Source organism: Lissotriton helveticus, chromosome 5_1 (genome assembly GCF_964261635.1).
Source record: "Lissotriton helveticus chromosome 5_1, aLisHel1.1, whole genome shotgun sequence".
Classification (NCBI taxonomy): Eukaryota; Metazoa; Chordata; class Amphibia; order Caudata; family Salamandridae; genus Lissotriton; species Lissotriton helveticus.
In genome coordinates this window covers 319,687,937-319,703,346 of record NC_136065.1, presented here as the reverse complement: position 1 = coordinate 319,703,346, position 15,410 = coordinate 319,687,937, and the positions used below count along the sequence as shown (strand labels likewise).

At 42.2% G+C, this 15,410-nt stretch overlaps 1 protein-coding gene across 1 annotated transcript in view; it reads right to left on the bottom strand.

Annotated features, from left to right (window-relative positions):
* Positions 1-15,410, bottom strand: part of TTLL10 (tubulin tyrosine ligase like 10) — a 389,096-nt gene that overhangs the window by 241,923 nt on the left and 131,763 nt on the right. Inside the window, exon 2 of the mRNA XM_078642368.1 lies at positions 6,571-7,289. Coding sequence (XP_078498494.1) covers positions 6,571-7,289 — 719 coding nt within the window. The remainder of the gene's footprint in view (positions 1-6,570; positions 7,290-15,410) is intronic.

Sequence of the window (15,410 nt, the reverse complement as noted above, 5' to 3'; positions counted from 1 at the left end):
AGAAACAGCAAAATTCAAGACCAGCGGCACACTATGCTAAACACAGATTTTTTAGCTTACATGTTTTTAAGCCACGCCCTTAATTACATTGACCACGCCCCTTCGAGAGACCCCCCCCCAATATTTCCATCTCACTTAAAGCCCTGGATGGATGTAAACCTCAGTCTTCATGCATGACAGTGCTTGACTGAAGGGGCAGTTTGCATGCAGTTTCGTGAAGGGCAGAAGAGGCAGTGTGAATGCCTTGAAATGTATGGCAGAGCAGGTCATTGCATCTTGATGTTTCTGAATTAGCAGATGAGAACACATTTCAAACTTTTGTGGAACTGTCCAAAGTGTTAAATGCAGTGCAGTTCAAAAGGTAACAAGTTGCATAATAGGCGACTGTTAGAAATGGGGGTTTCTAGTTGGCAGAGGTTTGCACCTTGTCCAAGTAGGGACCCTTATTTTAGTCAGGGTAAGGGGAATACACCGCTAATATAACCCCTTCTCACCTTAGCACAAGCAGTCAGCCTTATCTCAGAGGAAATGTGTAAAGTATTTGTGCATACCCAGACAGTAACACAGTAAAAACACTATAAAAGGAGTCCACACCAGTTTAGAACAAGCATTTGCAATGCAATAGGTCTCGCATTATTAAAGTTTGAGCTTTTGGCATTGCAAAATAATGCAACACCAATAGCTCAAACTTTAATAATGCGAGACCTATTGCATTGAAAAGGCTTGTTGCTAGAGCAACAGATTTGCGTAAAAGAGCATCTCTATCAAAATTGGTGGCATATCTTGAAGAGGAATTGGAAGAATGTCGCTCCAACCAAGAAGGAAGAAGCAAAGAGCGACATTTTCTACCTCTTAACAACTCAAATGGAGTGAAGTTAGTTGTCGAATGAGGTGAGTTGTGATATGCATTGACCTTGTTTTTAAGAAAAAGATTCACATCTAACCCAGAGGATAGAGCAGTCTGAACCCCTTCTTTGAGAAAATGGTTCGCTCTCTCAACAAGTCCATTAGCAGCAGGACTGTACAAAGCTACTTGAACATGCTTAATATCCATGGATTTTAAGAAATCTTGCATGGCACTCGATACAAAATGAGTACCATTGTCCGTAACAAGCTCTCTTGGAGGACCTTCAGCGGAAAAAAACATTTTTGAGAAATTGCAAAACAGAATTGGTCGAGGCTGATTCAACAAAAGAAAAATAAATCCATTTGGAGAAATAATCAATCAGGACCAATAAAAATCTTGACGAGGTAGGTAACAGATTAAAAGGTCCAGCAAAATCCAAGGCAACTTTCAACCAAGGACCTTCAGGCAAAGAACCAGGACGTAGAGGATTTTGTGTCGTCTTCCAATGTTTGTCAGAGACAACACATTGAGGACACAAATCAACAAAAGAATCAACTTGAGCGTTAAGAGAAGGCCACCAGTAATTTCCCCTGAGTTTTTTTTACAAGTAGCAGTGACTCCTAAATGTCCTGTATGTGCAATCATAATGAGTTTATTCCTAAGAGAAATTGGAGGAATAATATAGCCATTCCTAGTGCATATGCCCTTTTCTGGTGATAATTCTGAAGAAATTTGTGCAAAAGATCTTAAATTACGTGGAACATTTCGAATTGGAGGCCATCCCTTGACAATGAAATCAGAAACTTTCATTAAATCGTGATCTGCAGAAGTAGCTTCAAGCCAGTCTTTTTCAGATATGACACCAATGGATGAAGAAGAAGCAGCAATGGAAGCTACAACACAGTCAAATTCATCAATAACATCATCAGTTGAAGGTAATGGAAGTCGAGAGAGACAATCCGCCCTGAAATTCTTACCACCTTGGATATACTTGATGGTAAAATTATATTCCTGTAGTTTAGATAAGATGCGTACAAGTCGAGCAGAAGCTTTGCCCAAACCATCTTCTTGTAAGATATAAACAAGAGGCTTATAATCTGTGTACAAGGTAAAGGAATTACCCCAAAGATACGTTTTGAATTTGGAAACAGCCCAGACACAGGCCAAAGCCTCTCTTTCAATCGTCGAATATTTGGACTCCGCACTGGATAAAGATCTTGAAGCAAAAGAAATTGTGTGATCCTTATCTAAATTTTGTTGTCCAAAAATTGCACCAAGACCATTCAGACTGGCATCAACAGTAACTGTGCAATGATGCCCATGAACGAATGGACTAAGCGCAGGAGCATTGACCACCAACTTCCTAATATTTTGAAAAGCAGTGCTAGCATCATCTAACCAAACAAAACTAGTACCTTTCTTGAGCAGAGTTCTCAAAGGTTGGACACAAGTAGAATATTCAGGAACAAAACAAGCATAGTACTCGCAAAGACCTAAGAAAGATCTAAGAGTATCTTTATCAGAAGGAGGCAGAGCTTTAACAATAGCCTCAACATTGCAGAATTTAGGTTTAATACCTTCTGGAGTGATGGTATTGCCCAGATAATCAATTTGCTCAACCAGAAACTTACATTTCTCAGGTTGAACCGTGACCCCTCTCGAGTTTAAGATAGAAAAGACTTTATGTAAAATTTGTAAATGTTCTTCCTTTGTTTCTGTGAAAACAAGAATGTCATCTTGATATGCTTGAATGTTTTTAATATCTGTAAAAAGAACATCCATGACCTTTTGAAAAACTGAGGCTGCCAAAGCTAAGCCAAACGGCAGCCTCACAAATTTGTAAGCTCCAAAAGGTGTAACAAATGTGGTGAGGTCTTGAGAATCATTGTTAAGAGATATCTGGTGGTATGCAGAATGAAGATCAATGCTAGAAAAATATTTAGCATGACCAATATTAGCAAGCATTTGCTGTATATGTGGAAGAGGATGACAGTCGAGGACAATATTGTGATTTAGAGACCTGAGGTCCACACAAAGACGAAGATCCCCATTTTTCTTTTTCGCAAGAACAATAGGAGATACCCACTGAGAGGAGTCAGTTGAAGTGATGACACCATCTACAACGAGTCTCTCCAATTGTTTTTTTAGATCGTCCATGAAACTAATAGGGACTGGTCTGATCTTGTGAGTGACTGGTGTAGCATTAGATTTAAGTTTGATAACATGTTCAAAACCTTTAATAGTACCAATCCTATCACTAAAGACAGAAGAAAATTCTTTTTTAAGTAAATCAATAGGAGAAGAATCATTATCAATAGATAAAATAGGAAGGTCTCCTAAAACAATTGGATTTTTGTGACCAGGTTTCAAATGAATACCTAATTTGACTGAGCCTCTCCAACCAACCAAGTCTCTGCCTTTGAGTGCAATGTAAATCTTGGTTTCAGTAGATCTACCAAGAATGTTAAGGGAGCCAACGAAGAAACCAAGAAGATCAATATCTTTGTCACCAAAAGCTTTTGGGCAAATATCAGGAGCTTGTAATGGTATGGAGTGATCCCAAACATTGAAAAAGGTATTTTTAGCCAATAGAGTAACAGGGGCACCCGAATCAGCCATAACCTGTATAGATTTATTATTGATGAGGGCTTGACACAATGGTTTTTCACAATCAGATGGTTCATCAATAGACAAGAGCATGTTGGAAAAAGTATTAGTGCACTCAGGAACAGAATGATCAGAGACTGGGTTGAGAGAAGACTGTACAGGAGACTCTAATTCAACACTATGTATTCTGACATTTTGATTTGGATTTTTATAGAAGCGACGAGATTTACAAAATTCCTGGAAATGACCTGACCTTTTGCACTTACCACATTTTTTACCTAAAGCAGGACATGAAGGAAAATTAGCAATGTGGTTTTTAGAACCACACCTAAAGCAAAAACTAATTTTAAAATCTTTATTAACTTTGATAGCTGAAATAGAGAACTCAGCATTCTCAGAAATATATGAAATAGGTGAATGCCCTTCATTTCCAGCTAAAGCTTGCGATGAAACTATGGAACGCTCAATGCTTTTCCCAATGTCAATTACTTCTGAAAGAGATGGATTGTGACAAGTCAACAATCGTTCTTGCATCTTTTTTGAAAAGCAATTAAAAACAAACTGATCTCTTATGGCAGTGTCAGTATTATTTTCAAATTCACAAGTTGAAGCAAGAACTCGGAGAGCACCGGTATATTCTTCAACAGTTTCATCACTTCCTTGTTTTCTTTTGAAAAAGCTATGTCTTTCCAGCATAACATTTGGCTCATCAGAGAATTGCTTTTTTAATTTGGCTTTAGACTCAATGTATAAATTCCATGTGCCATCACCAGAAGGTCTAGGACAGGGTGGTAAGGTGCTAAAAAATTTCTGCGCTGCAACACCCAAATGATTGTAAAGCAAAGCGTTTTTCCTTTGAGGTGAATAATCCACTCCATCGATAGCGACAAGATAGTTCTCAAAAATGTTTATCCATTGTTTCCAAACAATTTCAGGTTTACCTGGTTTCTGTAAAAATGGTGGAGGATGTAAGGCACTTTCTGAAGACATTGTAAAATTTTGTAGCACTAAAGTGAAATTGTGATCTCACAAAAAAAAATCAATCTGAAGTTCTAGAATAAAATGAATAATATAAAGAATGTTGAGAGTCTGATGTGGAAGGAAAATAAATCTTTCAAAGTAGAATTATGATGTCATAAAGCACATTTTGAAGGTCCAGAAGCTGAAGAACACTCTTTGTTTGGAGAAAGAATTAGCATTCCATTCAAGAGTTCTTTTATCAAATTCCAAAATGAGCGCGTAGAGTTCCAAATAAAACCACTCACTTTGGAATAAACAATGTAGAATGTACAGTTCTATAGAATGCAATCCTCCATAAAATTCCTTTTACAGATGATGTATTATAAGATTCCAAAAAAACACAAGCTGTTTGCCAAAATCTGGAACAGGAATGAAAGAACTTGGCAGAACACCAATGATGTGCTGAGAAATTATGTAATTAAGTTGATAGGAGATGAATGTATGACGTTTCAACGCATGCTTTTACAACGCATGCCATTACGACGCAGGTTTTACAATGCAAGTCGTTACAACGACTTGCGTTGGGGGGCGCTGGATAGTGAATAGTTTAATTTACTATTCCAACTCCAGTCCCCGTGGATAGTAGGGAAGGTGTTGGATAGTAATTAAACTATTCCCTATCCTAGAGCGCCCCCCCCGGTGCAATGCGTTGTAATAACTTGCGTTGTAAAAGTTGCGTCGTAATGGTAGTGCGTTGTACAAGTTGTGTTGTAAAGGATGTTCCCCCTAGGGGATAGGAGCAACAGGGCAATTCCACGAGCTGAAGAAGCGTTTCAGAATGCACATTTAAAAGATGCCTCAAAGCAAAAGCATGCTCGCGCTGGTGTAACTGCTGGAGTTATGAAAGACACTTATAAACAGAAATCCTGAAAGATAATAATTTCGAAGGTCAAAGCGCAATGTTAACGAGCGCTGCAGATGCGTTAAGAATAAATATTGTCACAGACCTGCTTCAAAATAAACTGTCAGCTGGCAGGCTGTGCGCTGTGGGTCCGAAGAGAAAATCCAAGGAAACAAAGTATCTAGGCAGCTAGTAGGAAGCTCCGTGACGGGTTATGACAGCTTTTCAAATAAATGTGATTGAAGTCCCGATTTAAGCGGAGCTCCTGACGTCAGCTGGGCAGCAATCCTCGAGGCACAAGACGAATGTGTGTGGGCAGAAATATGATATTCTTACCACACTCCTGGTACCAAATTATGTACCATCGAAGGAATGATCCGGAGACAGGAATACTTATAATTAAATAGACTTATTTTGAAGTCTAGATTAAGTAAATAAAGGACCCACAGCAAGGGCAGACTAGCTCAGTAGGAAACCAGAGGAAGAATGAATTCCGAGTGAATTCTAGAATAGAAGGATAGAATAGAAGGGATGAAGAGAATAGAAATAGAAATAGAAGAAATATAAATATACAGAGTATAGAATACTACAATCTTCTAAGATACTTCTTAGATGCAAGTTTCGCAGAATATTGTAGATACAACTGCTTAAGCCCACATCAGATACAGGTCTTAGTGATATCTTAGAGATAAAAAAATCTACATCCTAGAGTTACCTTACAGAGATAATCCCACAAAAGATTTTAGGGAGGGCTCAAAGAGCTATCATGGAGACAAATCTTGAAAACTAAACCTCTAATATGGCTTTAAACCCACAGTAAGCACACAATATGCATGTCAGACTCACCTATAACAAGTTTGACGGCGGCATAACAACTCCCACGATGAAGATTCCTCTCTAGCCAGTATTTACTCACTGTCAGGAAGGCAGCATTGCGGTATGACGTGGAGCAAGATTCAGGAAGAACTTAACCCCATAAAGCATATTCCTTATTACCCAACTAGCATTTGATGAGTGAGCATCATTTGCTCTCCTTTCGTTTCACACAGATCAACAACAACCTTCGAAGTGAAACAGATATATAGAATTGTAACCTCTGTTAAGACACAAATGCTGGGCATCCTGTTTCATATCCTTAATTTGTAGAAGATAAGTCAATGAAATGCCTCAAACGTGACCGCAATGACAATCGTTTGAGCTGACTGCGGTGACATTGCTTACATCCCCATTGTGGACCTAGACTGCTATCACTCACCTTTTTGTTGAGGGACCAGGCCCCTTTTCTTTTTCTTCTTTGCTCCTCCCGCTGCCCTGGGGTATAGCTTGTTGCTGGAGATGGTGCTTTTGGCCAGCTCACCAAATATCTTAACTGAACCAATCTTTTCTTTGTTGTCACTTCCCCTTCCTGTTTTCTGCAAACCCTTCAAGGTTCTCATTGGGGCGGTGGATTCAGGGCAACCTGGGCTCGGTGTGACATCTCCAACCACAAGTTTTGCACTTCTGGTATCTTGAACCAAGACAGACTCTACCTGGGATCTTATCTCTGTTCCATCACCAGAGGCTCCAATGCTATATCCTTTGGGGGTCTTTGGTGCAATTACTGAGTCGTCCAGTACACTGTCTCTGATAGACTCTGTTTGCTCTCCCAGTGTTCTGCCGCCATCTTGCTCAGCCTCAGCAGGGACGGTAGACTCCATTGACCTTTTAAGCATGCTGCTACTCTTCTGGACAACCTCTGTGGAGTGAGTGGTCTCCTTGGGACCTTCGAGTGCTCTGTCAACATCCTCCTGTTCACCTCCTGGAGGGCTGGCTGCCTCCCCATCAATTATTTGCATGATGCTGGTTCCACCAACCCTGCCACAGGCATCCACCGAGCTGTCTTCCGCAGGCTGCTGCTGGTCATCCCATGGGTAGAAGATGGACCTCTTCCCTAAGGATACAGAGCTGGATCCCCACTCGTGCTCTGGACAGTGGCTGCAAGACAAAGCACAAAGACATTCCTTAGTAGGTATTGCATTCACTTCTTCTGTGCCACAGCATAACACACAACATATCAGTGTAGTTACTAATCAGTCGATTATTTCTAGTTAGAAAAACTACCATATAGGGGGCATCATGGCAGAGAAACCAGCAACCGCTGAACAATGGCACAGTGAGGGGTGGGCTACAGTAGAGATGCTTCACGTACCGGGTAATATGACCACATGCCTCACGGGTATCCCACTAGCTGGCCCCATTCTCCAATGCATCTACCCATGTTATGCGCAGATGAGTTTGAGAGAAAAGAATTGAAAAAACGAATGATGAACCAACAATATACACAATTAATCTAGAGAGTGTTGTTGACAAAACATAGTAAAGAGTTCAAATAAACGGTATAGGATAATAATTTAGAAAATAGTCAAAATCACAAGGAGAGGAAAACATCAGATGCTTATGTAGAAGGGCATAGAGGAACTCAAGGTACTAGAAAAGCGAACGTAAAAAAATTTAAGTAGTTCTGAAGTTATGCAGCAAGATGGAAGAAAAAGTAGAAGCGAGATTGGGCAATGGGATTGCAGGAGGGAAACTGCATTGACAAACAGAGTGAAAGTTGCAAGAAAGAACATTAATGCAAATTATTGAAAAAAGGTTGCACACGCATAGATGCACCTATAAAAGATACACAGAAATGAAAACTGAGCATAGCAGAAAAGAGAGCAATTACGGGAGATGTAGGCTAGGGTTTAAAGCAAAGGCGAATACAGTTGGTGTAGATGTATTACTAAGGAGAAGAATAGGAAAGAAGACTACCCAGAAAGAAGAATAAGGAACCAAGACTAGAGTCCAACATCCCTAGTCACCCACTGTGAATATCACCTACAAATGTTTATAAAGTTATCAAACGGTGGACTTCATGACATTTGCAAAATTCACAATCTTGAAAAACGTCACCTGTAGGAAAAAAATATGTTTGCAGAACTATTGTCCTGAAAAATATTTTACGGTTAAAGAATTCGTCCATTAGAAGTAGGTTTACTGTATTATAATATTTTGCTGGTTTTCTCAAGGTTCACATTACAAAGCCCAACTCTCATCTCATTCTCCCCTTATAATACCTCCGGGCTCCGGGTCCCCTCAAAAAGGAGAAATTAACAACATCAACCTGAACACAAAATTACTGATTGCATACACTACCAATGCTTACGCACTGCCTTCTATAGGTTATCTCAGGGGGTCCACTGATTGCCTTTCTCGGGTGCCGAATTTCATCTCAGAGACCTCAACATTGATGGACATTTCAGAATTGGTGTCTCGACTTGTAAGTAATCAATCACTGATTTCCACATATCAAATTTCCTTCATTCATCCCTCATGTCATATGACAACATTTTCATCGCCATTAATGTTCACAGTCTGCGCAACCAGGATGAAAGTATCCTTAGGGCCATTACTTGTTTTCGAAAGTGCCGCAATTTCTTGTTTAATTGCTAAGCCAAGAATAACATATACATTATTATAGTCCTGTCCTCCCTCCAAAGCCACCCCTGTTCCATGGCCAGATGCCAGGTACTATCATGGTATGGTCAGATGGAACCGAGGACCCATAGCCTTTTTGTATGTGCCTCAATATTTTTTCCAGAACAATGTATGCCCAGGCATATCCACCACACATCTAAAGCAGACCCCTCTTTATTGCAATCTCTCCAACATTTACCATTTTTGTGGCGTCAAGTACCAATAATCCATCACATACATACATACACACATTATTTTATATTGAGTATCTCGGCCCTTCACCTTTCTGAATGTCTTTGGTATACGTTGTGACTTGGATTGTTACTATCCTTCCTTTCCCTTAGTTACCTGTTCCCTGCTGCTCAGCCAGTATGAATGTGATGTAGTGGAATGCTGGAGTGCTTGGTGATGTAATGGAATGCTGGAGTGCCGGGTGTGGTTGAGAGAGAGTCAGTTGGAGTGTGTGGGATGAGCAGCAAGGATACTGCTCCAGTTGGGGCTTACTACTCTCTGCTATACTTGAGCTTACTTAACAGCTTAGCTATCTACATGAAACAAAGATCTAATAAACCTTCTTCTTCTACAACCAACACTATGGCTACTGTACTTTTCTCCTATACAACAATGGCGACAAGGATGGGATATTTTGATGCTGTGTATTAATTTGGTGGTATTTTGGATGTATACTTATACTGCAAGTTACTTTCCATACTGGGTGAGTTGCCACGTTTTTGTTTCATGCCATGTGTGATTTCTGCCTAGGTGTGTTTGTTTTATACAATTCTGATTTTCTTTTCTTTCTGAGTGCGTTGGTATTTAGGCCATGCTGATTTTCCTGCTTGAGTTGATGTTAAATGCTGGTCTGAATTTACTACATTTACTGAATGATGGTATTGCATGCAGAGGGTTGTTTATTAATGCTTTAATTAACCCCTCCCATGCTGGTGACGGAACTGCTCCGTCACCAGCCTCGGTCACGCTGTGCTGGTGACGGAGCGGTTCCGTCACGGCCCGCTTGGCGCGCCTGCGCGGCGCTGATTACGCGCCTGCGCAGCGCTGATTACGCGCCTGCGCGGCGCAGCGCGTTCTATTGAGCGGGCAGGGCCGTGTCGGAACCTCTCTGTCACAAGCACAGCGCGCGAGGCTCGTGACGGAGCGGTTCCGTCACGAGCATGGGAGCGCCGCACGGCCCCCCTCCCCCCTAGCGCTGCAGCGGAATTGCCGCCGCAGCGAAGGGGTTAATATCCTGCCTATGTGCATTATGCCGTGCTTGTGTGGATGTCTTTTTACCCCTTGTCTTGTAAGGTGAGTGGCATGTGTTATTCTGAATGATTGTAGAGTTGTGTACTCTGTTATAGGGTCATGTACCCTTGTATGGTTTGCTTGAGATATATTGTCCTATCTGGTGTGCGAAAATGTTGTGTGCATTGTAGGGTTGTGTAGCCTGAGGTGCATTGCCTGAGACTCCTGTCCCATCAGACGTACAGTATGTGTGAGCGTTGCAGTATTGTGTACGCTTGTGTGTGTTGTCTGAGACTTTTTGTCCCTGTCAGGCGTACAGTTTGTGTGTATTTTGCAGGGTTGTGTACCCTTGTGTGCATTTTCTGAGACTTTTGTCCTGTCAGGTGTACAGTAGGTGCGTGCGTTGTGGGGTCATATACCCTAGGGTTGAGTGTAGGGTTGTGTGCCCTAGTTAGTCCAAATGTCGCACTTTGGGGAGTTTTTCTTTTAGGGGAGTTTTTTTTTTTCATATAGCACAAACTAGACCTGAAGGTATCAGAGTGCGTTACATGAGCACCAGTTGCATTACAGATGGACACATTCATTTTTAGGTCGAGCCTAGCGTGGCAGCGCATGCCCTGCTCGCTTTGCCAGGCATCCTGTATTCAGCATATGTGAAAGCTTCGTGGAAGCTCCGCCCACTCTCCGCCCATCTTTTTAATTGGCTTAGGTCCTAAATGCTACCTTCCGATTAGTTTTAGGCTTATTAGTCCCTCCTCATACGACCATGTTGTTATTTGTATCCTTCCAAGGCTACTGGCCCTTTTACTTCAAGTGTTGCACAGTAACTATTTTCTTCCCTTGCCTTCTCCCCCACCGCCCCCTCCACAGTCCGTGCATTCTCGCCTCCCACCCCTGTTGTTTGTGCATTCGCTCTCCCTGCCCTCCGCCCGCACTCCCGTTTTCAATGCAATAGGTCTCGCATAAATGTGAGTCCTATTTCATTGCAAATGCTTGTTTTTGTTAAGCACGGGGAGATTTAGGGCCCGATGTAGGTAATCCCAGATTACCGATTCTTAAATACCGAATCATACCGATTCGGTATTTAAGAACGGGCAAATGGGATGTAGGTAATTTTTCTTTAAAAAATTACCGAATCGGTAAGTTTCGGTAATTACCGAATCGGTATTTACCGATTCAGTAATTGCCATTCATTCCTATGGACCTGGAGGCCCATAGGAATGAATGTCAATTACCGAATCGGTAAATACCGATTCGGTAATTGGGGGAAACATTGAAGGTTGGCAGGGTGTCACTTTGACACCCTGTTGCACCCCTCAATTGTGTATGGGTGCACATGTTGCAGACATACATGCCTTAAGGGCATGTATGTCTGCAACATGGCACTGTTGGGAAAGCAAAAAAAATGCTTTTTCAAAGGTTTTCATTATTTACCACCAACTTGTAGTTGGTGGTAAATAACGAATCCTAAAATGGGAAAATCACTCATTTGAGTGCTCCCTACATATCAGGATTCGGTAATTTACAGAATCGGTATTTAAGAATTCGGTAATTTACGGATTCCTTAAATGACCGATTCGGTAAAATACCGAATCCTTAAAAAGTGCCACCTACATCTCAAAAACCCAATACCGGTCGGTAAGGGCCGAAATTACCGAATTTCGGCCGTTACCCACCGGTATTTGGCTACCTACATCGGGTCCTAAGTGATTTGCCCAGAATCACAGGATGTTGAGCTTCCCTGCCAAGACTTGAACACGGTTCACCAGCTCCGAGGTTGACTGCTCTAGCAGTTAGGCTATATCCTCTCCCTTTTTAATTTGCTGTTGTGAGCAGAAGGGTGTGAGTGAGGGTGTTACACCACTGAGGTGTCCTTAATTCTCCATGTCCTGTATAGTACTACATTGCTGTAATTTTAATGTATTTAATGTTGTAGTACTGTTTAATTTTTCTTTCCATTTTTGGTCCTTTCAATTTGCAGTTAGTTAGTTTTAACCTGTATGCCATTTCCATGTGCTTATGGTATTGGATCATTGTTTTATATTAATTGTTTTCCCTAGGGGAAGGAGATGTGTTATGACTTGAATATGCATCCTGTCCCTTAGTTACCTGTTTCCTGCTGCTCAGCCACTGTGATTGTGATGTAGTGGAATGCTGGAGTGCCTGCTGTGGCTGCGAGAGAGTTAGTTGGAGTGGGCGGGCTGAGCAGCAAGGATGCTTCTCCTGGTGGGGCTTACCTAAAACTATATGTTGGACTTGAGCTTACTTAACAGCGTCGCTTTCTACATGAAGCAAAGATCAATAAACATTCTTCTACAACCAACACTATGGCTACTGGGCCTTTCTCCTATAAAACAGTATATTTCGCCATAATCTGTACCATTCATCCTGTGATATGTTGACAATGGTCAGAAAAGCTAAAAATAGGCCAAATACTACCACCATTATACCCAAGCCAAGCATTATGGGCTCCATTATGCAACGAGTCCTTTAATGTGCCAAAATTACAATCCTTATTCAATGGTCATGTGGTATCATGCTGTAGATCCCACTAAATATACCAGGAATTTCCACCATTATGCCAGGGGGGCACAGTCAATCAAGAGTGGCATCATAGTGGCACATGCGCTGAATGCAAACAGTATGCCCAGAAATACCACCAATAAACTATACAGAGTATTAAATCTGGGGTGGGCCACACAGTGCCAAGAATCCTTACAATATGCAAATAATTACCACTGTTATACCAGGGGTGTGCACTAGGCCACGGATTTCCAAAAACCAAGAATTGGCACCATTATGTCAGGCATGGACCTCATCAAGCCATAGATGGTTCGAGACAAGCTGGCACAAGATGCTACAGAGGATATCTCTCCCTCTGCCTCTGCCTCGCCCTCTCCCTCCCCCATCATGCAGTGCACGAAATGTGAGACAGCAAGAACTTCTGACTTGCTCAAACAGCTATTGACTAGCACAAATGTAACTATATTAATGAAACAAAGTTGTCAGGTTTCCTATTGAAAGCTACGAATAATAACAGAAACAGTGTATCAAATAATGAAACAGACCCACCCTGCCATTTCTTGTGTTTCTCTATTGACTAACCGCCGCTATGGTCTTAGCATAAGTGCACCAAACCAAATAAAAACCACTTGTACATCCTAACAACTACACCTAAGGTATGAATATTTTAGGCACCATGCAGATTCAAGTTCAAAATAAATTAAACAAATTCTTCTGTCCCCCCACCCCTCAGAGATTTCTGTTCAACGCCATGAACGTGATAGACCAGGCTACTGAGTCCGACAGGCCAGTCTACAGGAAATCTCAGATTTTAGTAGATTAAGAGTGAGAGTACCTATACAACATCCCATACACATCTTGGGCAAGCATGCTCGTACTGATGAGGCTAACATTTCTGTTTTGAGGCAATCTCAAATGTAAGACTTTTTTCTGGATTGGGCCTTCAAGATGAAATGCACATGGTGTGGACAGCCTAGTTCTTGAAGTGACATATCCTACATAACATGTGGTCCAGAAAGGACACCACTAACACATCATGTTCATATATTCTCTGACTAATCCACTCTAACATTACCTCTGGAAGGGGCTGTCAAACTCAAGATTATCAGACTCAGTGTACATCCAAATGTGGTGGAACAGGGGCTGCTCAGGTATGACACCCCTTCCATATCTCTTGTCTACAAGCATGACCAGGCTACTCAATGTTACAGTCCAGTACCGAGGAAACTCATACTTCACATCCTTCTGGATTGAACTATCAGTATCAGTGGTGTAGTCTGAGAATGATCATCCTTCCACTCATGCATCCTCCATCCTTTCTCTCATTATCCATCAATTTACCCTTTCACTCATCCATTCATCCTTTCACTAATCCATCCAGCCATTTGTGCATTCCTTCACTTATTCACTCACCCACCTTTTCACATTAATTATGAGCTGAGCCTTTGTCTCCTGAGTTGCAGACAGCTGAGGCCCATAGAGAACTTCACCCTTGCTGCAGTTTCTAAAGCAAGGGGTGGGGTGTGGGGTGGGGTGGGGTGGGGGAGGGTTCTCTATGCCCCTGCACACAGGAAATCTAAAAACCTGGAAGTCATGAGTCATGCATGTTGCAAAATTGCCAGGACGGAGGTGACTGTGACTTGGTGTTGTTTCCAGGGCTTTAAGTGGGATGAAAAAACTAGGGGTCTCTCCAAGGGGTGTGTCTGATGTAATTAAGGCCGTGGCTTAAAACACCTAAGCTAAAAATATGTGCTGAGAATAATGTGCCGCCCGACTGGTATTTTGCTGTTTCTATCATTGCATCCAGTAACATTAGACCTACAACAAGCCATGACTATTAGCTTTGTCAATAGATGTTAGTTGCAAAAAATAAATAAAAAAGCAACTATGGCTTTGTTGTATATAATATTAAAAATGCTTCAGTTCTGAAATGATGAGACTGTGTAAGAACTATAATCTCTTCTTTTTAACTTTGTACGTTTGTTTTGTACATTTCTTTAATCTAATACTAACAGAATGCGCTGCCCTAGACAGCGGCAGGAGGAGACCACCACATGCTGTAACAGCTCAAACTGGCCCATTGTCTTTCTGTAAGTGGCAATCAGCCAGCATACAGAATGACAATGGGTGGGGTGGGGTAGCTCTTGTTCCCCAAGGCTGAGTGCGAGCCGTCCCCATCAGGGAGCTGAGGCCTCTCGCAGGGGAACAGCTCTGCTCCCTGCAAGACCCAAAATTACGGACAAAAGGCATCCGTAAAAGGGATCCTCACAGACAACAGACATGAGGTCCGAAACATGGACCAACGCCCCCTCTGGACCGGACATCGCCGTCCCCCAATGATACAAGATCTCCAGGAACGACTGCCCCAACCGCCCGGGAGGAGGAATCGCCATTATCCACAAATCCACCTTCCGCCTGAGCACACACCCCAACGATTCCACAGACCTGATGGAACACCTTCACTTCAAGATACTGGCCAGCCCCATCCAAACCTTCCGAGTAACCCTCATCTACCGACCCCCTGGACCCCATGGACCTTTTGCCGAATCCATCATCTCCCCGCAGGCCATCGCATCCTCGACAGCCTACTGGACCCCAGCACCACATCCCTCCTGGACAACCTCCACAGCATTGGACTCTGCCAGATCGTGACTGAACCCACGCACTCAGCAGGACACACCCTCGACCCCCTCTTCATATCAAACAGGAAACTCCATCACCTTCAGCCACACCAATGAACTCCAATGGACTGACCACTGATGCGTCCACTTCACCTTCAGAACACCCATCATCCACAAACACCAGCACCTGCTCCCACGAAGAAATTGGACC